Source organism: Colossoma macropomum, unplaced genomic scaffold, assembly GCF_904425465.1.
Source record: "Colossoma macropomum unplaced genomic scaffold, Colossoma_macropomum, whole genome shotgun sequence".
NCBI lineage: Eukaryota > Metazoa > Chordata > Actinopteri > Characiformes > Serrasalmidae > Colossoma > Colossoma macropomum.
The window spans coordinates 11,628,170-11,654,706 of NW_023494792.1; the positions used below are offsets into that span (position 1 = coordinate 11,628,170).

General features: G+C 41.0%; 2 protein-coding genes across 3 annotated transcripts; both read left to right on the forward strand.

Annotated features, from left to right (window-relative positions):
* Window positions 1-627: 627 nt before the first annotated feature.
* On the forward strand, window positions 628-14,585 carry nfatc3b (nuclear factor of activated T cells 3b). Of its 2 annotated transcripts, none has more exons than XM_036575961.1 (10): window positions 628-1,083; window positions 3,549-4,707; window positions 5,353-5,515; window positions 6,753-6,952; window positions 7,148-7,320; window positions 8,482-8,622; window positions 8,759-8,814; window positions 8,994-9,120; window positions 9,510-10,310; window positions 13,810-14,585. In XM_036575961.1, the coding sequence occupies exons 1-10, from the start codon at window positions 996-998 to the stop codon at window positions 13,878-13,880; spliced, it is 2,979 nt and encodes a 992-aa protein (XP_036431854.1). In that variant the 5' UTR covers window positions 628-995; the 3' UTR covers window positions 13,881-14,585. The 2 variants fall into 2 exon arrangements, with proteins under 2 accessions (XP_036431854.1, XP_036431855.1); XM_036575962.1 differs by having other exon boundaries at window positions 9,513-10,310.
* A 1,301-nt stretch (window positions 14,586-15,886) lies between these two features.
* Window positions 15,887-25,495, forward strand: amfra (autocrine motility factor receptor a). The gene is made up of 13 exons (XM_036575963.1): window positions 15,887-16,923; window positions 17,023-17,115; window positions 17,422-17,586; window positions 17,838-17,990; window positions 18,093-18,133; window positions 18,282-18,414; window positions 19,736-19,869; window positions 20,003-20,113; window positions 20,359-20,549; window positions 20,667-20,770; window positions 20,882-21,016; window positions 22,364-22,554; window positions 22,906-25,495. Exons 1-13 carry the CDS (start codon window positions 16,672-16,674, stop codon window positions 23,102-23,104), a joined length of 1,902 nt encoding a protein of 633 aa, XP_036431856.1. The 5' UTR covers window positions 15,887-16,671; the 3' UTR covers window positions 23,105-25,495.
* The last annotated feature ends 1,042 nt before the right edge of the window (window positions 25,496-26,537 follow it).

Below are 26,537 nucleotides of genomic sequence, written 5' to 3' on the forward strand. Positions count from 1 at the left end.
TACACTGATAGACTGCTGAAAGATTGCTGAGATGGAAAAGAGAGCTATAGAACAAAATGATGAGATCTTCCACTTTCCTTATGTCAGTATATTATTCAGCAAAGACTGGGGTGAGATGAAGCAGTCAAAAAGAAAGAGTGAAGTCATCTGTGAGACAATGTTTAGCTCCAAGTGAGAAAATCCAAGAGTTGTTTCAGCAGCCTACATCCAGAAAGCTGCATAAATCTGACAGTAATCTGGAATGTAACTTCACTATGTCTAGGAGAATTACGTGAGATCAACAGGGAATCTTCCTTAACATATTTCTTTCCTCTGGGATGCGTTGAAAGCTTAACCAGCTGTTTTTGAAATGTTAAAGGGAAAAGCGAGTTTGTCAGATGAGTGATTCAGTAGAAGCTCTGCTGTGTAAAAGTGATGGTGTCTGAAATCATAGTGGAGCTGCCTTCGCTCTGCCGTTCGGCTCTTTATCTCTCTGTCGATAAGGAAAGGGAGTTAGTTGTAAACACAGCACATACTGCTGATAGAGGTCGTGTGTGCGTGTCTGTGTTTCTCGAGCGCTGTCTGTCAAGCGTGCTGACGTCACGTCTGGAGTCGCGCGCTCACGAGCGAGTCTGTATGTGTCGGCGAAGTTCTGGTCAAACTGCTGGATGACAGCAAAGCGCTCGTGAAAGACACGGCGCCGGGTTCTCACGGGGAGGAGCGGCGCTGAGTGTGTGAAAGGAAAAGACTCCAGCAGATGCGGGCAAGCTGACTGAGAGAAGGAGCTGAAGAGGAGGAGGAGGAGGAGGAGGAGGTGGTGGTGGTGGAGGAGGAGTGTGTTCCGGGTTCGCACGCTGGCACCATGTCTGCCCTGTAGCCCAAAACTGCTCTTCAGAAAGTTGACATCGAGCGAACTATGCGAAGGCCGTGTGTTTAGACGACTTTGAGCGCTGCGAGTTTTAAAGAGAGCGCTGTTTAGTGAGTCTGACCTCTCTCTGTCCCTCCCTCTACATGCGATGACCACCGCGAACCGCGGCGGCGAGGAGCTGGATTTCAGACTCATGTTTGGGGAGGACGCTCAACTGACGTCGCTAGGCCACACAGGTTAGTGAACGAGCTCTCAAAGTTACTCGAATGGCTCCCACTTCAACACAAACGCCGAGCAGTTTTCTGCAAACGCTGCTGGCTCTGCACTTCTGTGACTTCCTTTGTTCGTGCCTGCCAACTGTACAGCTCTTAAAGAGGAAGCCCTGCTCTGCTCGGACGATTTTCACGAAGCAGGATTTCTCCTTTAGCCGGATAATTTGAGCCCAAACTACAGAACCGAGCCGTCCAGGTGGAAGTCGCCCCTCAGCTCTTCTGCTGCTGGACAGGCTTGACTTTGTTTTCTGGCTAGCTGAGAAATCCCGCTGTAAGAAGTCCCTCCTCGGAGCGTCGTGAAAAACTTGTTTTTTGTGTAAATATACGTATCTTCACATCTTTAAGGTGTCGGTGACCCTCAGTGAAGTCATTACGGTTATGCATGTACAATATCAGCCTCAGTTTCTTCAGTGTAGCCCTTAGCCAGTACAAAATGCTCTAGTTTTGTCACCACAAAACAAGTTTTACCACTAGCAATGCCACAGTAGTAGTCTGCTCAGTGAAAGTAGTTCCTGACCTACTGAAGTGAAGTGGTAGAACTATTACTGTAGTGTTTTTCACATGAGCCTTTAGGCTGTTTTAACACTGCCATCCTTTTTCTTGATTATAAAGTGAATTAAATCTTTTTTTTATTTATTTTTTTTACGGGCTCACTTAAAACTGAATCAAAGTGTTGTAATATTTTTTAAGTAGTGATATATTCATTATATAAGCCCCTAAAAGAAAATACCGGTTTGCATTTGTACCTGTACTGTACGGCTGTACAACTGATGTACAGAATCAGTTTTTTTAATTCATAGTCATGCTGCACTTCCTATTCAGGCTGTCTGTGCTGATGCAAGCTGTGTTAGAAATTCCAGTTCCACAGTTTGCTACAATAAGGTAACACTTTATTTGGAGAGGTCCTTTGTAGATGATTAATAAACACTTTAACAGATTGTCAGTAACACATCAAGAACATATCAGTGAAGTAGCAGTAGTGAAGCATCTGAATACATTGAAGTAAATATCTTGAAGATGTACTGTTGATACATTACTTACATTAAGTATATGTATTGTTAATACATTATATTTCCATTATGCAGTCTAATCCTAACCCTCATATGTTTTTGAGATGTTACTGAGAGTCTGTTGAGTGTTTACTTCAGCCTGTTTCGACTGCTGTAATAAATTCATAGAGATTTGTGAAAACAGTCCTCTTTGGAAAGCCTATTTTTATACATTACACCAGTGTCACACACAGGCTAATAAAGGTTGTGCAGAGTATGTATAAAAAGTATAAGTGCAAAAGAGGACTTCATTCACACCCTTCGATTGATGCATTATAGCGTTGTATTTTGGGCTCAGCACACAATTTCTTTAAGGCACTTCTGTTTCCAAAATAGATTCTCTCTAGTGTAACTGTTCTTCTGTTCTGAGTGTAGTTTCTCACTACTCTTTCCTCTACAGCTTATCAGTCTGTTCTGAAGACTTTCTGTCTTCTCACCCTGCATCCTGTGTTTGGTCATGTGTGTGTATGTGGTTATTTATAGTGCTGCTGTTGCACTGTTGACAGCATTTCGTTTGCTCAGTTGTCTGATTTGGTTTAATAAGAGACTCTCTTAGTACTTTGTTATTACCTACCAAGTGCCCATGAGAAACTAGCGTGATAGTAAATCTTTATATATTTACAATGTTAAACCTAACTTCAAAAGAATATGCCAACCTAATCTTTATCTCGCATGCACACGAGTAGACCGATATAAAAATTTGCATTGACCCCTAGGGCCACTAAGCTAATGAATCTTCTGGCCAAAACTGAGTGTTTGTGACTACAGTAATAGAAATGTGTTTATAACATTGTATTTACATTTAGCACCTTCTTTTATATAAAACTGTTTCATAGAGTGAAATAAAAAAAATGTAAAATAAATAAATATAAAAATAGCCAATGGATCAGCTACTGAGATGCCAGGTGGACCAACCTGGAAGAGGGGACCACCATGGTCACCATGCAATTACATTAGCTGTCGTGATGGTTACAATTAACAGATTCCGACAAGTTCCTTGTCCAACCTAAAAAAGGGAAGAAGAACACAAAAATAATCTCCAAGGCATGTGGCCACTTAGATCACAGGCTCTGTATTTTTAGTTATTTTCACACTGTGAAATAATGTGTTCAGGCATAATAGGCAACGTCTGCCCCTGCATACGGCTGATTGTCATGTTGGCTGTTGAACTGTTGGTTCTCTTATAAGTATGTTTAAGTTATCAAGTTTTCTGTATGTTTCTAAGTGCAGGGACGTGATCAACAGTATACTACATGTGTGGCAGATAGAGGTTGTTTTGAAAAACACTGGAGTGTTGCTTTAAGATTGTCTGATAGAGTTCATCATGGTGTCAGTGTACTTATTCAGTTATTCATGCTTTCTTTCTCCATCTTGCTGTAGACGGCAGAGCAGATAATGGTGCCCCCTGCTACCTCCTCTCTGCGCTCCAGGAGGAGCTTGTTGTCCAGCAGCCTCCAGGGGTTCAGGGTGGCCCTCTTCCCTCCAGCCATGTTGCTCCCAGTTCCAGCTATTGCGCTGTGGATTCCCCTAGCCGTGTGTTCGATTGCCCCAGCATCCAGATCACCTCCATCCCAGCCAGCTGTCACCAGGACACCATGGGTGGCCTCCAGGATGGGGTACACCACGTGGAGCAGCAGGGAGCTTCTGGGCCTCTGGCATCCCGTGACCAGCTGTACCTGACTCTGGACCCATCCTACAGGGATACGGCAGCGCTGTGCCCGAGCCCCTGCAGCAGCCTGTCGTCCCGCAGCTGGCTCTCGGATGCCTCCTCATGCGAGTCTTTCTCCCACATTTACGATGACGTGGAGGCAGAGCTGAATGAAGCAGCGGCCCGCGTTCGCTTGGGTTCGCCACTCATGTCGCCCCTGGGCTCTCCTCTGCCCTCTCCGCTTACGTCCCCCCAGGCATCCCCACAGGTTTCCCCTATGGTGTCCCCTTTTGGCTCACCCAGTTGTGCATACGGAGAAGACTCTTGGTTCAGATACCAGCAGCAGCAGCGCCTCTATACCCGTTCTCTCTCGCCCCACCAGTCACCCTACCAATCACCACGCGCCAGCGTTACAGAGGAAACCTGGCTTAGCCCCCGGCCGCACTCGTCCTCTTCCTCCAGGCCTTCCTCTCGTCCCACTTCGCCGTATGGGAAGAGGCCATATTCCAGCGCTGAGGCTGTACCAGGATCATCCTCGCCGCATCTTTCTCCCTGCCCAAGTCCGTCTCACTCTCCACGGGGCAGCGTCACAGATGAGACCTGGTTGGGAAGCCCTGGAGCGATGGCTGCGTCCTTCCAGGCCTGTTCGTCTGAGATCGACATTCCTACTAAAACCAGAAGGACTTACCACAATCAGGAATCCACATCCCTCCTGCCTGGGCAGGGAGATCCAGGGCTAAAAGATCACAGCTTTATATCTCCATCTCTAGATTCAAACTTAGAAGTATCACTGCCCACCCTGAAGAAAGAGGACATAGTGGAACATTTCTTATCCGTCCCTCCAGCTTTTGCATGGGGAAAACCTAAACAAACGCAAACTCCTTTATTCAGGTAGAGGACGAATCCTGCTTCAGTATCTATAATTATTGCTTTATTTTAGTTTATACTCTGAAAACATACCTGATCCACCTAAATCTAAAGATGCAAGAAACATGTGAACATTGCAAGCAGATGTGGTAAGCTGTAGTTTGGAACTAATTTTTGTAGGACAGCAGATCACCAGAAGAAGGGTTTGGCAGCCTTGCTATAAAATAACTACTTTTGGTTCCCTGACAAACCTTTTAATTGATTGTTTACAAACTATCTAGTAGAAATGACCAGTAGTGAGCTTAGTTTTAAGTGTTGGGTTAATGTCAAAGTTGTGATTAGAAAGACATTTAGTGTTGAGGAAAATGTGAGATAAATTTAATAGATAATGTGAACTCTGTATCAGAAGCTGGGGAAATATCATGATTATGCTTAGAGATTGATAGTAGAAGGCAACATCGTTTTTAACTTCAGTATACTTCTAGAATTTTGGGCCATTTCTGTTGATCCATTCATCCTGAAATGATCACACAATGGAAAGTACAGTAGGCCCTGTAAAAAATTAAAAAACTCAAAAATTGAGGTTTTGGTATGACAGTCTTGGAGTCTTTAATGAATGACTGAATCTTTTGTTGTATCTCACTCTACTTCTCTGTATGCGTCTCTCAGGCCCACATCTTTACCCCCGCTGGACTCCCCTCTGCCCAGTCAGTATGGGCAGTGTGAGCTAAAGTTGGAGATACAGCCCAAACCCCACCACAGAGCGCATTATGAGACAGAGGGCAGTCGAGGAGCAATAAAATCAGCCTGTGGAAGACACCCTATCGTAAAGGTACGGCTTCTTTTCCCCCAAATGGCAGATGTCCACTGACATTGACAGTCCAGTGATTATTTTTAGCTAGTATGAGCATAGGTCAGAACAGATCCAGATCAGAGCCTGAAGGCAAGAAGTAGCTACTTCCTACATCAGATAACATGTAAGGCGCTAATTCATCTTTCAGAGGTTGTCTTTATTTCTCATAACCAAACACTGTGCCAGGCACTGTATGTAAATATTCACAAATGTATGCAAATATGATGCTGGCCTGCGTAGGGCACTAATTTAGTAATGCTGCTATTGCCAGCTAAAGGCTACTGCCAAAATAGTGCTAAGTAATGGTCTGCAAATGTTGAAATGGTTCACTTTGATGTAAACTGTTGTGGGGAGATGAGTAGTGCTGTGGTGAAGTTTAGTAAGGTAAAAGTTATTCCTTCTACTAGTAAACATACAGTGTATGTGCTGTTAGATTGTCTTACACAACACAACTCAATAAGGCTCTGTTAGAGAGAAACAGAAGGTTCTGTACGGGAGATACTCGTTTAAAAGCTTTATAGACGTTTGAGCATTTTCAGTGCATACCATACAAGATGGAACTTGAATTTAATTGCAATGAAGGGTGTTCCTTTTATCACTAACAGAAAGTTGATTGATTGTGACTTACTCATAAAATGCCATAAAATATGTGAGATCTGCATTACATTTGTGATATCGGTGAGAATCAGTTTCTTTACAAGTTTCTAGTTTCGGAGTTTTGCATCTTCTTAGAACACTTTGGGCTTGTTCAGTAGAGGAATGACTACAAAGTGATTCACTGAACCACACATCCACCTTGTGGTGTAGACTAATCCAACTATTTTTAAGTTGTTCCTAAGAAGACCTAACATTGCATTTGTTGACCAGTTTCTTTTTCTCTTTTTACCTAAAAGGCATCTGTCTAACCATGCTTACTGGTAGTGAGACGGATGAGGCTTTAGATTATCTGTGCATTTTTTTCACAGCACCTCCATTTTTATGATTATGGTGATTGTGTCATGCATTTATCTTGATTGGTGGTGTATAACTTTGTTATTACACTTGATTTCACCATAAGAAATTGGCACAAACATGCAAATGATTACTGTCTGTTTCATGTTTATAATTAACCTTTTTAGACGGTACATTGTCAAAATTAAACTGAATAAGTGTTTTCAATGGCAGCAATTTGGAGCCTTTTATTTTTAACAATGGTGTCTTTCCTCTGTGTTCACAGCTCATAGGTTACAGTGAAAAACCAGTGAGTCTACAGATGTTCATTGGGACAGCAGATGATCGTCACGTGAGACCACACGCATTCTATCAGGTGCACAGGATTACTGGCAAAACGGTGGCCACTCCAAGCCAGGAGATGCTGATTGGCAGCACAAAAATTCTCGAAATTCCCCTTCTCCCTGAAAACAACATGTCCGCCAGGTACACGTCGTAAACACTAGTGATTTATATTTAGCCTGACTTGTTTCCCTCCCAGGGATAATAGGCAGTTTCTGTGTGCAGGCTTTACCATTTCAGTTAGTATAAGACAGTATGATCATTCTCCTTTCAATATTGGGCCCCCTTATTTTTTTTTTTGCTCATTGTTTTGAGGTACTCCTTTTTTTTCCTTTGAAGCATCGACTGTGCTGGGATTCTGAAGCTCAGAAACTCTGACATTGAGCTGCGGAAGGGAGAGACAGACATTGGACGCAAGAACACACGTGTGCGGGCTGTGTTCCGTGTGCATATTCCCCAGGCCAGTGGGACAGTGCTGTCATTGCAGGTGGCCTCCATACCTATAGAGTGCTGTGAGTATATCATCCTGTACACATGAGCAGAAAGTCCAAAGGTGTAACGATTCACAATATTCATACTTTGTTTCAATAAAATACTGTGGTGTCTCAAATTAATACTTTTAGTGATACAGCATTAATAAAGTGCGCCTGAAAATCTGCCTAAGATTAGTATGTGAATGTTTACGTTTTCAGTGTATTAGAGCAGTCAGCATTATTAAACTACAATATTTTATAGTTATATTATGTGCTAACCACAAGCTAATGTGTTATCCCAGAGCTAATTTACGATTACAAGGAGTGTAGTTTTCCTCCTTGCTCTCAATTTTGATATAACAAGAAAGCGATATGTTCAGAGGAGTGACTGTCTGCCTTAACTGTGGGCTTGCTTGTTTCATTTATTATTCATCCCACTGTATACTCAGTATTAAACCGAGTCCTTGATTTGCTCCAGTCCATTTAATGTATTGTTTAATGCCTGCTCTTATTGAATTGAAAGGTTCATATTGAACGATACAACACATTGTATTGGTACATTGCTAAAAAAAAGTTCCAAGTACAGCTGGATAATAAGGTCAAAATAGTCATATTATGATTGTTACTATAAATTGCAACTGTGATTTACTTCTGATTTACAGTGTATTAAGACACACTGATTAACTGTTGACATGGTTGAAGGCTGATCTGTTCTTGTTTTTTTGTTTTTTTTTAGTAAAATTATTTATGTTTTGTTTTTTGTTTTTTTTAAATTCTATACTCATTTCAAAATCTTATTCTCTGTTCATATTGCTCTTTTGTTATTGTTTGCTATCCGGTGTCGACCAGAGGAGGATGGGTTCCCCTTTTGAGTCTTGATTCCTCTCGAGGTGTCTTCCTCTTGCTCTTAGGGAGTTTTTCCTTGCCACTGTCACCATTGTCTTGCTCATGAGGGCTTGGACCTAGATTTTTCTGTAAAGCTGCTTTGTAAAAACCTGTTGTAAAAAGCGCTACATAAATACACCTTGACTTGACTCTGATACATATTGTGCATATATGTATATATATATTGTGTCTCCTGTAAAACCAACAAAGAAGTAAGAGAGCTTTTTTATCCCTGTGTAGTACCTGTGTAAGAAAGGTCACAGTAACATGTAGCTGTGTCCCACTCACTTGCTGCTGGTTCTCTTCAATCTTTAGCCCAGCGGTCAGCCCAGGAACTGCCTCAGATAGAGCAGTTCAGCCCTACCTCTGGCTCTGTGACTGGAGGTCAGGAGATGCTGATCAAAGGCCCAAATATCACCCCAGAGTCGAAGGTCATCTTCTTAGAAAAGGGCCCTGGTAAGAGGCTTCCACAGAGCTCCCTTCTTAAATCATAAAATATGAATTGTTTTTCTGCTCCTATTCAAGTGCTGTTTTCAAAACAAGGCCTATGTCTCTTTTAAAAAAGCCTTGATATTCCTTTTATCCATTCCAGATGGCAAAACTCAGTGGGAGGTGGATGCAAAAATAGTTTGTGAAAAGAGTACAGATGTAAGGCTCTTTACTTTAATTGAACTATTTAGCAATTTCTTTTTTGCTTTTGCCTTTTTAGTATCACTAAAACAGAATTTAAGTATAATTGTTAAAATAGGTTATGTTAATATACAGTCTGTCTATTAAGTCAGGTAAAATAAGGATGGAAATTTAACCATAATTATTGACCTTTGCAGACGAGCATTGTGGTGAAGATCCCTCCGTATTATAAGAGGATCTTAACGGCCTCCACTCAGGTACAATTTTACATCAGCAATGGCAAGAGAAAGAGGAGCCCTGCTCAGCAATTCCACTATGTCTCAGGTAAAGACCCACTAAAAGGTATAGCCAGTGCAAGTCACATGTTTTACTTGCACGGTTGGCATTATGGTAGTGAGATTCCCAGCAGGGAGCATGCTGAACATATTGCTAAAGTCTTGTAGCATTGTTTTTGAATAAGGCGTCTAATGTTAACATAGCCGGCAGTATCAGCGATTACTGAACCTAAATAAAGAGTTTAAGGGGTTATTTGTCTATACTGCAGCATTTCTTGCCCAATCTGTAGCACATGGTTGATTACTACAGATAGTAGTTTTGACAGCAAACCCATTGACTCAAAACACACCTAAAATAGAGTTTAAGAGATTAATTGCTCTACAAATAACCATACTGTTGTGCAAACACTTGGATTAATTAAGCTTTGTCTTTTAAAGCAGTGCAGGTAAAGCAGGAATGTGATGTTGGAGATGATGTAGAGGACCATGTCAACCCTCTGGAGCAGTGGCTTTACTCTGGAGGTCCAGTTTGTGTTCCATCCTCAACTCAATTGAGCTACTCTCCAATGGGCTCCTCCTATCTTGATCGACATCCTCCAGATGGTAGCCTTAGCACTGGACCTGGGTTTCACTCAATATTCAACCCACCATCTCTGGATTTCTCCAAGCCCTCATACCAGGGACCTCAACAGAACCTATCCTACAATGGACAGTCCAGTCTTCCCAGTGATCTTGCCAGTGGGGGTAAATTGTCACCCCTTATGTCAGAGCATGCAGCGTCTTTCTTGGGAATTGGACATCATGGTTCTACTGGAGGTGTTCATCCTGTGAATCAAGTCTCTGCCCCAAGATATAACGAGGGCTACCTTAGCCCTTCCTCAGGTTCAAACCAGCCTGACCTAAGTAGCCCCAACCATTATATATCCAATCCTGTGGATCTGGATGGGCTGCCAAAGTCATCCTCCTCCCTAGAGTCTCCTGTCTCCCATCCACCTTTAGCTTCTACAGTAGTGCCTTCTACCTCACCCTTAAACAGAGAAGCCCTTATAAACCTGAAGTCTACCAAAACTCCGTCTCCTCAGGCAGCTGGGACAAGCGGGCCCGAGACCTCTTTGGGTCCTGGAGCTTCACAAGATCACTCCTTGGATGGAAAGATGCTTAACATTAAACAAGAACCAGCGGAAGAGAAGGAGCTTACTTTCCAGTCCATTGGGCTACAGGATATAACTCTTGATGACGGTAAGAGCCTAAATGATCCTTGTTTCTTGTAGTAGATGTTGTAGTAAGGGGAAGATTACGGGTGTAACTAGGCCTCTTGGTCAAGTAACCGTGTGGACAATAACCTGGGTAAGCAGTTTTTCTGTGTTGGGGGTTTGGGGAACGGGTTGTATCCATAATAAAGATATTAACAGTTATAACGACTATAAAATAAAAAAATTTGAACAAAAAATGAATAAATGCAACACTTTTCGTCTGTTAATGTTGAGACAGCCCCTGGCCCTGAAAACAGTGATGAGTTATAGCATTTATAGCAAACAATAATAGCATATGAGTAATAATAAAAACACAGTTCAGTAAAAATTGTGTTGTAGTATAGTGTCATATTTAATTTGGCAACAAAACTAATTCATATTCAATTCTAGTGATAAAGTATGGAATTGCAAATGTCATACAAACTCTACCATTCAAGGCTGCTTAGCTTAGCCTGAAGCCTTCTCCTCTGATGCCATTTCACCCAAAGCTGTTTGTAAACGGCCTGTTTTTCTTTTATTTTCTTGATTTATGAAAGCTGAGAAATTTTTTTATTTGTGTGTTTTCCTGAGAAGCTGTTTCCTGAGAATGGCCTGAAACACACCGCAGTATCGAGGCATTATTTTATACAGACATGATATCTGCCCGCAGAACAGAGCACAAGCAGCGCAGCTCAACAGCCACATTTCTACAACAGACTCATTTATGTTAGGTACAACAAATAGTATTAATGTAGGATACCACCCAAAACGATTCAAAGTTAAATTATGTGGGAATACTAGTGTTTTCCTGGGGATTGTATGAAATACGTAAGTAAAAGAATGACAGGTGTTTAAACTGGCAATAAACTGTTTTTTACCATTACTGGGGACCATTACCACCACCAGGCACAAGTCTAGGTGTAACCATACACAAATTTCAGAATATGATATGTATTGATGTTCTTGCACCATGACACTTTATCACATATAGCATAAATTGTAAATCATGTATTGTCTCACAGCCCCTGAATTAATGAAAGGGATTAATAATATGCATGCTGTTATACCCCTTCCTGCCAGTTTACTGTTACTTTTTCTGGTCTTCTTTCCAATTAAAGGTATATTTGTGACAGGTGTTTAAGACAGTAATTACTGGGCCGTGTGTTCATATAAATTCAGACCCAACTCAATGGTATAAAGGACAAGCCATATGCTTGTGACTTTTGTTTACTCTCAAGCAGAGTCCAGCAGTTGCCACCCCGAGTGTTTGGAAACCTGTTTGGTTTGGGCCTAATTATAGTCTACAGTCCTGCAGCATGGTGGGAAAGAGGATACGGGCTTGTATGTAGCATTGCATCGAGTCAGTGAGAGAGCTATATATACCGTGGAGCTTAATCTTCTGTAGTTACTAGTGCACAGCTGTTAAGCCACTGTAGTGATAGACGTGCATGGTTCGGACAAGACATTCCTGCGCTTAGCACTGAACGAGATCCTCACATAGCAGAGGATATTGGCCCCCTACTGGATAGCCTGTCAATACTGGCCTTCACTGATTTGACCTTTGTTTATACTGTTGTTTTCTGTTCATGTGCATTTTCATGAAACTACACATTCACTATGAAAGATCTCCTGACAAGCACCTCTAAGGCAGATATGAGATTGGTTTTCTAATCTTTTACCCTGGAATTTGACCTTGATCCACAATTTGATTAAAATTGTTACATTTTGACTGAGGATTCTTCAGATAATCACTTTCAATCTGTCACTTTAGTCTAATTACTGCAAATATAATCATATGAAGTGTATTCTTGTACTCCCTACTCTGTCCTACTGTTGTGTTTGCAAAAGAGCACATACGCCCACCCAACCTGGCTTTCCGCCACCATGTCTCAGCTCCACTTTTGTGTGTTGGAGAGGACAGGTGCAGTGGACTGCTATGCCCCCCTGATGACTGAGTACCGTTGTTCCTCATCATAGTCCCTTTCATTGCCAGCAGGCGTATGTGTTAACCTGCGTGTATGTTGTCTTTTGTTTTCTCGTGAACAGATCTTACTGAAGATGTACATTTACTGTTGCTAGAAATGTATTTAGTATTTATTGAAATGGATTATAGTGTAATTATAATGTATTATGCTGGGGGAAGGTTTTCCGTTTTCAGGAGATGTCTAAAACCCTTGGTAGGAATGAGATAAGATATAAAGATACCAACATTCGTGCTGCGTTGTCAATTCTGTGTAGGCGTTTTGTTTGATGTTATATATAGACCCTTGTGAATTTTCATTTTAGAACCACCACAGTCTGAGTTTATCTGTCTGACATTTGATCTGAGCAGATCTGTGCAAATCAACTGTAAGGACACAAGTGTAGCAAAGTAACATCTCATAGTGTCCCATAACTCAAACAGTTGTGTTTTCACACCACACATACAAGCTGTGGTTGTACAAAGATTCACAGAGGCTTCACAGGGGCTTGCACAGAATTACAGGAAGTCATACAGAGGTAACCAGACCAACTGCAGGAACAACACTGCCCTCGGATGGTCCTAAAATACTGCAGAAAACATACAGACAAGAACAGCAGAACTTCCATATACATGTTAAAGGGGGATTCTATCGATTTTTCAAAAATTCAGCAGAGTTTAGTCTTCGAGATGTAAAATAGTCATTTGGAGTGGTTTGATGTGAAATGGTTCACTATAGAGAAACATACAGACTGATTTCTTTGCAGGGGTGGTGATAGGAATCGGGGTTTGTGATTTATACAATGTAAATACAGCCATTATATTTACACTTCAAAACTACCAGTGAAACTACACATGCAAGTTTTTATATATAATGTTGTATAGTGGTAAATCTGAAAACAGTTTTCTTTGGACACTATTTTGCTTTACAGTGCCCTGCATTTACCTCTCCAACATGATTAGATTAGAGAAAAAAAGTTTTAGGCCAAAACCTTTTCAAAACTATCATAAAACAGTGACTTTAGGCATCTGACAGCGTATTCGTAACCAACTAATGTAAAAACTTTGTGAGGTAGTGTTTTGAATGTTTTGGACATCTAGTTCCTATCACCACCACTTTGAATTCTGATTTGGGAAGTTTCTCTAGAGTGGTGCATCTCACGTCAAACCACTCTAAATAACTTTGTTTACATTTGAACTATTTAATTATGCAGGACCTTGAAAAAAATCAGAAAAGTCGCCCTTTAAGCCAGGCATTGAATTTCTAGATGTTTATTGTCAGTATATATACTTTACAGTCTTGGGCTTACTTTAATCCATGCTCAGAAAACTGTCCTTATGAGCTTTGAGCATTTTGAGGTAAGTGCCTTAAAACGTTGCAGATGTTTCTCCAAAGCCATTTTTATTCAGCATTTGTAGAGAGAGTAAGAGTATCTTTAAGCCATGTTCTCTGTGTATTTTTATCTTATTAACTATACATGGTCAAATAGCCAAAGTGAAGAGGAAATATTTATTTTTAACTTCTCTTTTTTTTTTTTTCTTTCAGTGAGTGAGATCATTGTCAGAGACTGGTTCCAGAGTCCGGACCCTGCAGGGGATGCTCATAGCGTGCCATAGCTGCACTGTTACCGAATCGGTTGCTCTGACGTGATCAAACTGTACTGTACATACTGTGCCTATATACTCTGCCTGCCTTTCAAAGGACCTCTTGAATAGAATGTAATAACTTTTTTATTAGCCATATAAACTTGTTTATAAGCAGCGCTATATATTATGGGTTCTTTTGTTTGTTAGCAATATGATGTGTTTTGAACTGGACTTGTGGAAAATGTGAATGTTCCAGCTGAGACCTGAGACTAGATGTGCCTTTTGTTGAGGTGCCTTAAATATGACATTCAGTATAAAATGTTTAACTCTTCACTAAATGTTGACTGTTAAGGGTATTTATGACTCAACTCTATGCAATAAGGTTTTGTAATCATAATGTTCTAAGATAGCTGCAAAGGAGATCTTACACTGTTAAAGTGTAACCAGGTTGTGATTGTTTATTATATCTTTGGAATTATTGTTTAATTTGGCATGGGTTAGTTATGATTGGCAAAGAGTACATGAATTTGTGACGTTTTCTGATACACAGCTCTTTAACTGATAGACACTTATTATCTGAGAGTTTTTCAGATTGCAGATTTCTATTTATGAATTGTGATGAAACATCAAGGTATGTGACATTTTACTATGCACAGAAATTCACAATGCCTTGCAGCTTTGATGTAAAATATTTTTTCAACTGTTCATTGAACATAAAGGCTTATTTTGCCACTTTCTCTGGTTCTTTATTCTTAATTTTAAAAATGAAAAGGCATATTGTACTGATGCCAAAACAAACTCACTGTAGGCATTGAATAGATAAGATTACAGTAAAAATTACAATTCTACGGTAGCTCAACTCAAACAGACCCGATTTATACTGTGTGAAGCCTACACTACACAATTTTTAGCCCATTTGTAAGCCCTATTTGCTCCTTCAGACGAGTTTTAATAACTGGAAGCAAATTTTGATGTCAGGAGCTTGATCGAATGATCCAGTGGTGTGTAAGGCAAAACAAGTCAATCCTAAGCCTTTATTATGGTCTCTGTTTTAAAAAACAAATTTTATAAGGGGTAGTTCCATCAGCCATAACATCCAAACTTGTGTCTTCCCTGCTGAGGAAAAAAGGACAGCAGAGACCAGCTGGTCTAAACTGACCTATGCTGGCTTACGCTGACCTGGTGCTGTTTTAGCTGGTCACCCAGCATAGTCATGTGGATTGACCAGCATACCAGCATCCAAAACATAACATATGCTGGTTATGCTGGTAATCAGCCAGCTGGTCGTTGCTGATCAGAATCAAGGTTTATTGACCAGGTATGCTTACACACATACAAGGAATTTGGTTTTGGTTACAAGAGCTCACAGTGCACAGTATCTGACAAACATTTTACAGTATTAAATAAAAACAATAAAACATGCATTCCTACCATACACTCAGGCCATCACTCACTCTCTCTCTCTCTCACACACACACAGTCATACCTGTTAACCTTACATTGTACAAAGTTGTCTTAAGTTAATTTGTCTTAAGTTAATTTGCTGAGTGCAGCAGCAGTTAAAGGTATAGTGGCAAAGAACGGGATCAGTGAGGTAACAGTCAGGTAAGTGGGGTAATAAGGCAGGTAAGTGAGTTGCTAGAAGAAACTGGTCTGAGATGGTAGTTGCAGAGGATGGAAAGTTGAGTGTGATACTATAAACCAGTATATTTAGAAGTGCAGTTCAGACGTAGGAATATAGTGCATGTGTAATGATTAACTGTTGAAGAGAGTGATGGCTCATGTGAATGAGCTTCTCTGTAGCCTGGATGTCGTAGCGGGGCTATTTATTTCTGTCTTTAAGTCTTGTTTATTGATTAGTGATTTTTTCACACCTAAAACCACACTGCACGTGTCTGAAAATGTCAAAGTGTCTGAAATACGAATATGAACACACCCTGAAAATGGCTGAAAAACTTCTGAAGTTTGAACTGAAAGCCAAGTGACACGCAGCTCTGCGTTCTTGCGTAACCAGCGGAAGAGGCTTTCGTGACGTCAGCAGCGCCGGAAAAGGTAGGAGAGACAGAGAGAAGGTCCGAGAAACAACTGGAAGAGAAATAACCCGCAGACAGGCAAAGAGACAGACAGACAGATAGACAGACAGCTGCTCTGGAGAGCTCGGCCCACGGCTCACAGCCCGAGAGTCTTCACCGAAGATCGGTGTGAATAACGAGTCCTCTGTCCGACCAGCACAGTTTGGATTAATCCGCTTAAAACACATGAACGATTTCGGCCGCGGAGCTGGAGCGGTTAGCCTGACAGCAGCTAACCAGCTAACCAACAACACGGACTCCCTAACCTACCACTGAACCGTCAACTGTTTTAAACTGTCACCGGTACTGAACCAACAAGTGTTAACCTGTAGTGATGGGCTTTAAAACGGACAAGAGCAGCAGAGTAAATGTGGGTATGTTCCGTGTGTTTGTGAGCGGGTCCGTCGTTTGCACGTAGACAAGACTAGACAGGGCAGACAGACGGAGCGCGCTAGCTGGCTGGCTAGGTGACTGACTAGCATAGCTTTCCGTCACCTGACATGGTAAGGTGGATTCGTGTAGTTCAGTGACTTACAATCGTGACAGTAACGTGCAAAAAGAAAGCTGTGAACAGCCGTATTATTCTCCCTGTTCGGCGTGTCTGGCCAGCCGTCCTGGGTTTCGTGCCGTGACCCTAATCCGAGAGCTTGTCACAAGAGAGGAGAGCTCAGTTTTCACCATCTTTGTTCAGTAAACACAAAAGAAACTTGTATTTGGAAGTGACTCGTTGCACACTGGACGGTGTCGCTATGCCTCTGTTGTTTTTGGAGAGGTTTCCCTGGCCTAGCCTGCAGACCTACACTGCGCTGAGCGCGGTTCTGCTGGCCGGGTCGATCCTAAGTGCCTACACAGCCGTAACACAGCCCGAGCCTTCGCCTTCAGCGGCGGAAGACTCTCAGAGCGCCACCATCGAGGACATTAAAGTGGACCAAGCCGATAGCTTTGAAAATGTAGCCTCCAGTGTGCTGCTGTATCTCATATCGGACAGCTTATTTGTTTGGGTATGTGTATTGGTCTGTCTTTGAAAGCGTTTCTTTGCTTTCTTTCTGTCTCGGTGAAGAACAGAGGGGTAAACATACTGAACTGTCTATCTTCCTCAGGTGATGGTGAACACAGCTTGCTGTATCCTCATGCTCATCGCCAAGATGATCCAGTGCATCGTTTTTGGCCCACTGCGGGTCAGCGAGAAACAGGTAGGAGCGAAACCCCATGTGCATGGCATAGGACTTGTGGGAATATGGGTGCCCAGTTAATAAATAATGTTAATGCACTAGTAATAATGAAGGCAGAATTGCATTAGGCCTAGTGCTACTGTTGAACATGTTATTGCATTCACTGATTCAGGTAGCTTGCATCATTTGCTTCTGCCTACACCTTGATGTCCCAGTGTCTAAAGACAAAGTTTTTGTGCTGGGAAATGTATATTTTGGAGGGGTTTTACAAAAAGCCTTTGTTCTCACTTGATCTCCTGTGCCTCTCTGCTTGCTTTGTCCCAACAGCATTTGAAGGACAAGTTCTGGAACTTCATCTTCTATAAATTCATCTTTATTTTTGGGGTGCTGAATGTGCAGACAGTGGAGGAGGTAGTGCTATGGTGTTTGTGGTTCGCTGTGCTCATCTTTCTCCATCTCATGGTTCAGCTCTGTAAAGATCGGTTTGAATATGTGAGTAACTCTAGAGTCACTTTGAAATGATGGTTGGCTGGAAATACCTTTCAAAATGCATTGGAAAAGTCAGAGAGTTTCCTTTGGACTCCATTTAGACTGTAGTGTTTTAGAAACTTTAGCACAAACACCTGTATGAAATTATTTGGCACAAGAGTAGTAAAACCCTTGCTGCTGTTTTATTTGGAATTATGAAGTTAACAGAAATGCGCCTGATCTGGACCTACTTTCATTCTATTTCTGTTTCTTAGCTTTCTTTCTCGCCAACCACTCCCATGACCAGTCATGTGCGAGTACTGGCCCTGCTAGTGTCCATGCTGCTCTGCTGTGGAGTCCTAGCTACTCTCTGTGGCCTGGTTGGGCATCTTCATGGCATGCATACGGTGGCGTTTATGGCGGCTGAGGTAAGGACTCCGGTTTCTGAGATGCTCTGTGACGCTATAATGCTGTAATCTATAAAGTTGTTTTTGTACGTAAAAAAACCTTAATCTTTGTCTGTTTTCCAGTGTTTACTTGTTACGGTGCGTACTGGACATGTTATCATAAGGTAAGCATTTTGTCAGCGCAGTATCCATTACGAGCATACCGTTTATGTTATGTCATTTGTTGACTATGAAATCTGAGCTGTGTAGCTCTCTCTCAGATTTCTGTGCATGCAGAAATACAGCGCTGAGGCCTTAGTACTGTTTTTGTAGGTACTCTATTCACTTGTGGGACCTGAATCATGAAGGGACCTGGGAGAGCAAAGGCTCCTATGTCTACTACACAGATTTCATTATGGAGCTTGCCCTCCTCTGCCTTGACCTGATGCATCACATCCACATGCTGGTGAGTGACATGTCCAGTGATGTGAAAGCAGTTCATTTTATAGAATGCTAAACATTATGATTTAATCATATTCATAGTCTGATGGACACTTGAGCTTGTTGGACTATGTTTAGCATAAATTAAGATTAAAGCACATCTAGTGAAATTCAACACCTGTGCGAAGCTGTTGCGTAATGACATCTTAATGTGCTGTGAAGTCCAGTTGCATTATTTGGTAACACTTTACTGTAGGGTATTGTCCATAAGGCTGCATGACTCCTACATAAGCTTGCCGTGACAACTGACATAAATCCTACATAAATGTTTAATAAAGCTTATTGTTAGTTTTGATCTGCCTTTATGACCGATGACGGGGTTAAGCATTTATAGGACAAGCATATGTGTCATATAGCCTTACATGCAGCACCCTACAGTAGTGTTACCCTTTATTTCGAAGGTAACATCATAAAATAGAATGTATGATGAACTAACATATATATATATATATATAAGATACATGCATACACTCTTGGGCAAAAAAAGAGCCAAGCCCAAAATGGCACAACATTAAGCTTAACTGGGCTCAATGACAAATCATTGAACAAATATATAAAGTAACTTGGTATTGGTAATTTGGGATAGCTTTTCCCTTTGATTTCATTAAAGATTTGAGTGTGAATTTGCAGACAACCTTTTACAGAAATAAGAGTCAGCATTGTTGACTTCAAACTGTAGCCAAGCTAGTTTGTGTAAAGAGTATAAATCTGGACTCTGACCAGGCCAAAGCTATCAGTAAAAATCGTTTTATTTTGGGCTTGACCCTTTTTTTTTGCCCAGGTGTATGTGTGTATGTATGTGTGAATGTACATAAATTGAGTTTCTTTATCAGTTTAAGACTAAGGCCATCAAAATTCACTCTTGGAACTGCTCTTAAGTGCTCCAGCTTTAGCTGTATGCTTGCTCAGAAGAGTTAGAGGCTGATATAATTGGACAGATTAGACTCATATGCTAGTCTGAGTTAGAGGGCTGGATTGAATAACTCCATAAATGGCCTCTAATCGAGCAGATAAGGCTTACAATTATGGCCTTGTTTTCATGTACGATAGTCATTCTGTTTCAGCTCAGTTATAAACATTCATCATTAATGTGGCATATAGCACATGCATAGTGTGGTACTTATGACCGTTCTTTCTTTTCTTAGCCTTAGGGTTGGATTTTTATGTATGCTCTGAAAGAGCTGTTGCATTATTTATTTTTTTTCCCTTCACTTTTCTCAGTTTGTGCAGATGCTGCACTCAGTCATATGAAAACGTGACATGTGACCTCTGATCTCTCTTCTCAGCTCTTTGGGAATATCTGGCTGTCCATGGCAAGTCTGGTGATTTTTATGCAGCTGCGTTATCTCTTCCATGAGGTGCAGCGGAGAATCCGTCGTCACAAGAACTACTTGCGTGTCATTGACAACATGGAGTCCAGGTCAGGCCATTTTTTTCCAATGCACATGATGTAGTCTGTGCTGTGTTTTCAGTTTGGAAAAACACTGACATGAACGCAAAATGTATAGTCCTTGAACTGAAGTGTGTGTTTTCCCTTTTTCATCGTGGTATAGATTTGCAGTAGCAACCCCAGATGAGCTGGTTGCCAATAACGATGACTGTGCAATCTGCTGGGATTCAATGACCTCAGCAAGGAAACTACCCTGTGGACACCTCTTCCACAAGTAAGCCATATGCAGCATTGCAGGGAGTTAAAATAGTAGTGGCTTATACAGTGTTTTTTCCTACAGTGATGATATGGTGCATAATCCACAATGACCGGATATACTTGTTGTAATTTGTGTGTTTTCTTGTAGCTTATTTTTGAACTAATGGAATGTTTATCCTAACGGTTTTATGTATGCTTGTGTGCCTTTTGTCCTTCTTATGTACATTTTTTTGATCTGTATATATCTTTGTATATGTCCAGTTCTTGCCTGCGCTCATGGCTGGAGCAGGATACCTCTTGTCCAACGTGTCGTATGTCACTGAACATCAATGAAGGTGGGAGAGAGAGGGAGGAGGGCCAGAGGGCACCAATGGATGACAACATGGCTGCAGGTCCCGGGGCTGATGCCAGACCTCACCTCAACCAACATAACCACTTCTTTCACTTTGATGGTAAAAGCAGTCGTTCATGACAGTTTTGATTATTAAAACAATCTTAATGTACTGAATATTTGCCTGTTTTTGGCTTGCTGTCCGCCTGGTAGACAAAGTGTTTCTGATGTCTTCTAGGCTCCCGAATTGCTAGCTGGCTCCCAAGCTTTTCCGTGGAGGTCATGCATACACCCAACATCCTGAGCATTGCACAGGCCAACAACTCTCAGCTCAACGCGATGGTGAGACATCACATTTGAATAGTTGCAGTCATGTTGTGACTTCTGTTCCATCATTTTCAACTTGTTAAAATTAAGATATTTGTTCTGTCTGTTCTTTCTTGGTTCCTTTAGGCGCATCAGATCCAGGAGATGTTTCCCCAGGTTCCTTACCACCTGGTCCTACAGGATCTGCAGCTCACTCGCTCTGTGGAAGTCACCACTGATAACATCCTGGAGGGCAGGATCCAGGTGCCTTTCCCTGCTCAGGTAATCCCCACACTTTATTAGAGCACAGCTTGCAGCGTGAGAGAGACTCATAATGCAATGCAGGAATTGCAGTAGGAGTTCTAGTCTTTGCAGATGGGAGATCATAAACCCTAACCTTTGTGTATTCCCCTTGCCCTGTAATAAGTAGGGACGCACCAAGCATGAATTTTTATGGCCGATTCCGATGCCAGTTTTGTTAGTCACATCGGTAGATTTTTGTGTAGCTTGTTTTAAATCAGACGCTCACACCGTGTGGGTCAGATGAACGCTTGCACATTTGCTGTACATTTTTATTAGCCAAGCTTCTTGTATAAACAACATTAGTTGCCCTTTATTTTGCCAAGCTGGCATTTAAAAATTTATTTTAATTCAGATGCTTTTTTTAATTAATGTGAATCAAACACAAGTGCTACATTGAAAGTAAGAAACAACTGGCTATTTAGCGCAAAGAATTATTTAAGTATGGTATTGGATTTTGTTGTAGGTGTAGCAGCAGCAGCATTCAAATACAGAGCAAGTGCTCTTACTCACTGTCTCATTATCTACCAAAATAAAAGCAAAATTGCTGATTACTGATTTCGTTTTTGAGCAAACGTCTGCAGACTCCAATCTTGGCTAATTCTGATTGTGAATCCCTTATACTAAGTATCTTGTGTACAAGAGCCTGTGTATGGTGGATTTCAGAATACTTTATGCTCTTATAATTTTGTCAGGCCAAGAATGAGTGAACTGTAAAAAGCAGTGAAAATCACTTTCCTTATCATCCACATGAACTAACAGTACATATTACAACATATTCTGAAATTGGTAATTTATGCATGGGAATTAAATGAAGGATTTGGCTCAGTATTCATGAAGTACATTGTTTAAGCGACAGTGTAAGAACAAAGAAGACTGCAAAGATGTAGCCAGCTTGCAGCACCATAAAGCAGTGCCTCATCCTGGTAGAGGTGTGAGATACCTGGTGGACACCATTACACTTTTCAGTTGGAGGGATGCATTTCTATTCCTCTGACAACTTTTAGCTACCCCCAGTTTCAGTTAGTGTTAGTGAGGGAAAAACAGATCAATTATTATTATGATTATTATTTTTTTTTGCTAAATGCCTTACATTTTAAAATAATAATTGAACTGAGGAGAAGAGTTGACAGTACCATCTGTCGTGTGCCAGAATAATGAGGAGATGTGATCAAGTGCTAACAAAGGCATGAATTACACTGGAGAGAGAATAAGACCTAATTAATTGCACCCCAAGCTAAGAGAATATGCTAATGTAATGTTGTACTATCGTACCAGACATCACTTATATCTTAGAATTCAGTTATCTCTTTATACTGTTGCTTTCAGCCTGTAGACCGCACACCCATACAAGTGAACCCTACCCCAGAGGAGCCAGCGGGAGCCAGCGGTGGTCCAGAGGTCTCTGCTGCAGAGACGGAGGACTTTGAGGTCCGGGGCAGTCGCTTCTCAAAGTCTGCAGAAGAGAGACAGAGGATGCTGTTGCAGAGGAAGGAGGAGCTGTTGCAGAGAGCACGCAGGTCTGCTTGTAGTCTTTAATGGTCTTTAATTTCTTACCTAACTGACTTTGACTTTAACCCCTTAAAGTCTAAGCTCATTATTCATTTATTTACATTAATAAATGGACTGGACTATTTATCCAGTATGTGTATGAATGAAACCAAACTCTTAATAAGCAGAACTGTTGTTTACCGTGTTACATTACTTAAACAGCAGATAGGTGTTTTGTATTATGTGGCCAGGTTCCTGGAGATTCAGGGGTTAAGTGATGTAATTCCATTGTAATTTAATTTAGGTGTCTTTAATGCCAAAGTAATTGTATGCTATCTTTGGCACTTTTTCTTAATCTTGGTTCACCTTCTCTCTGTCAGACGCTATCTGAACAAAAGTTCTGGAGAAGGAGCTGCTTCATCCTTTGCTGCAGCTGCAATTGCTATGCCTGAGAGCGATGATACTGTGCCCTCTCTGGAGGATGAACGTTCTAGCTCGGACTCTATGACCGTGCGTCGCAGGATGCTAGCAGCTGCAGCTGAGCGCCGCATGCAGAGACAGCCAGACGCACCCCTCTGAGGCGGGACAGCCAATATGTGCACATCCAGCTACGCCCCCTCCAAACCTTCCCATGGTTGTTTCTGTGACAACAGGGAATTATCTTCTGGTCACGCTCATCTTAAGTCAAACAAAATTGTGCATGACACTTGCCTGTGCTGTGGTACAGCCGTGTCTAACAGGTGTCTCTAGCAGCTCGGGTGTGTCTCAGAAAAGTTTCAGTGTCTACTCAGTCTTAACCCTTATCTATTGCACAATGTTAATATGTGACGCACCAGCTTGGCTGTGCTCTGCGGAAAAGTCTATGCATGTGTCATTTTTACCTGAAGTCTCTCATCTGTCTGAAGAATAATGGGCTTGCCACTATAGTTCATAAAGGAACCTGGAGAACCTCGGGACAGAATTACAAATCTAAAGCCTGGTGGTTCTTCAGAGTCCTTTTTAGTGTTAAAATGGGCTGTCAGAAACCGACGCAGCACGAGCATCATTTATTGTAGGTCCGTTCAGGACCATAGCAATGCAAGCATACTTTTTATTGATTTTAGTTTGGGAATGTTTCATTTAGGTCTTGTGTAGACACTGTTTTGTTCTGTAAAATGTGATTTTTAGAATCAGTTTATGAAATCTAGTTTTGATGATTTTAATCTAAATGTCATTTGCTAACATTTTAGGACCTTTGTTAAGCATGGGCTGTGGCCAGTAATCAGCTTCTTCCATGGTTGCGTGCATTCTAAAATTATCTATTGCTCCATCTCCACGAACAGATGCTCTTCTGGCTTAGATGAAACTTCATGGACTCAGAAAAAAAAAAATCTGGGCTAAAAATTGAGACCTAATTTGCTTCATGGTTTTAATGTCACAATATCTGACAGCGCAGGATAGTGCTGTAGGCTTTGGTGTATCTTTTTAAAGCAATCGGAGACTGCTCAAATGATTTGAATGCCTGTCGTCTGATCTCAGTCCGTGTTTATGGTGTTGTGAAGACGACAAGCTGGCAGTTGTAGCCAGCTGAGGCCCATAGCCTCGATCAGCTTTGCTCAGTGTCTCTTTGGAAAAGTGTGCAAACAAAATTGGAGAGAGTTTATATATTGTTTGTCTTTATTTTGTCTTATCATTTCTTGTCAGTGTTTTTACACTAGGCTAATATTTCAACTTTCATATTTGCATTCGGTTATCTTCGATGATTATTACTGTAGACTTGATGGGGTGGAATGTTACTGTGTGCCATGTTAGTGCTCTCTGTTTTGTGGTACGTGTAGAGAGGAAGTGAGGTGCACACAGTTGATTGGGGTGTTGGGAGATATGAGTTAAGATGGAAAACAGGAAAGCTTTAGTATATATTTTAACTCCGTTTTGAGTTATACTTCGATTGCTTTATGTTTGGCAGATTTCTAATTCAACATGCCACAAAGATGCTTTCTTTTTTGCTTGTTAGTTCAGAGCATTTGTTTAATTATTTTAATTAATGAACTTTAAGCAATACAGAATCTTAAATTACATCAAGCTGAAGGTTTACTCTAGGGTCATTTTGCATGCCAGCAGTCGCAGCGTGGGGAGTTCTGCAGTCTGACTTTCCGAGTGCAGCTCAAGGCAGAAAGTCCCAGTGTTCATAATAATAATAATAATAATGATGATGATGATGATGATAATAATAAATCACTTGTTTTTAAGCTAACTTTTGGAGTGAACAAAAATATTTACAAGGTGGTGCAAGATGCTAGTAGCAAGCTATTAACCAGGTATGCCTAACTAGAAAAGCGTTGATACTACAGCATTTTTTCGACCTCAGTTAAGAGTTGGAGGTCTTTAAACTGGTCTTGTCTATGTAGTGATGTGCTGTCACTACTGTTTTACACTGTGAACCTATTTATCAGATGTTTTTTCTCATTTCATTTCACAACTACCAACCATTTTATGTTCTGTCTTTCTTTTATGGTCTTCTTGCTGCCTCTCTCTATGCATGAAGTCACTGTTTGTGATGTATCTGTCTTAAATTTCCTAACCAAGTATTCCCAAAGACTGAGCTACAGGTGATTGTTACCTGAGGTTCAAGATTGTGATAAGTATTCTTAACATATACAGCTTTTTCTCTAACCCTGGGTCAGTTCTGGGGCTCTTTGCTGTGGTTGCACAGCTGCACCTTAGATCAGTATTTCTGTAACTGATTTAGATGATTCACTTTATCACAGTTAAGAAAAATGTGATTCACTTCTGGCTGTCTATTCTAAATCTGAATGAACTATCTGAATGCTTTTTGTATACATGATTTTTTCATTTGTGCCTAAATTCAACAGTGGATCAAGGATTGTTTGAATTGTGTAAATAATTTTGTAATAAAGACTGTATAGTAATTGTGAAATGACCCTGTACAAAATAAAATTCAGAGCTACTATAGAGGCTTTTAATGAAGTCTCTTGTGTGTCATTGTCAAGTCATTGCCTGTCCGTGCCTGCCTAGCAGACAGGTCTTTATGCATGAAATATTGTCCATAAACTTGCTATACCTGGATGAATAGCCTTTCTAAAATCTGCTGAACCCAAACATCATGCCTGTTATCCTGAACAGCCTTCAGAGGAATCTTTCCTTGAAACATACTATGTTTTTAAGCCATACAGTCAAGCATGTATACTTTTTAGTATTTGCAGGTCGTCAGGTTCATTCACGGAGACATCTGGTGGATCCAGTGTGGAATTACATTTCCACAAACAGGCTTGATAAGGCCTCTTTATAGGGGAGTTGATATACTGCATAAAATGTTAAGTACATAAAGTTATCTTATCAGCTGGCCTGCTGCCATTCTGTGAACTTCAGAACACCTGCTGCTTGCACCTAGAGATGTTGACTTAGGACCAGATGACTACTGATTTCTGCCCTTCTACACAGCAATAATGGCAGGTGAAAACAGCCCTGTTAATATATGAAATATTGTTCTTCTGTTGTAAGAATGCAGTAAGATTATCCAGGTGTGTTTTCCATGTGTTATGTAATTTTATCTAATAAAATGATCTCATGATTTCATACAGGTCATTTTGCTTGTTTGATGAACTAGTGCTTGAAACAAGCTAAATTATCTGCTAGTGGAACAAGAGAATTTCACTAGGTAAAACAACACAATTTCAAAAGGTCTAAAAAAAGCTTTGTTTTTTTTTTTTACAGAAAACAATAAAAATGTCAGATACACTATATGGTCAAATGTTTGTTGACACCTGACCGTCACACTTACCTGTACTGGACATCCCTTTCCAAAACTATGAATATGGGCATTAATATCACTCTTCACTCTTCTAGGAAGGCTTTCCACAAGATTTTGGAGTATGTCTTTGGGAATTTGTGTCCGTTCAGTCAAGCATTTGTGAGGTCAGGCACTGATGATGGACAAGAAGGCCTGGCTCGATGTTCCAGTCCAGCAGGTGTTCAGTGGAGTTGAGCTGTTGCCTCAAAGTTGGATGCATAT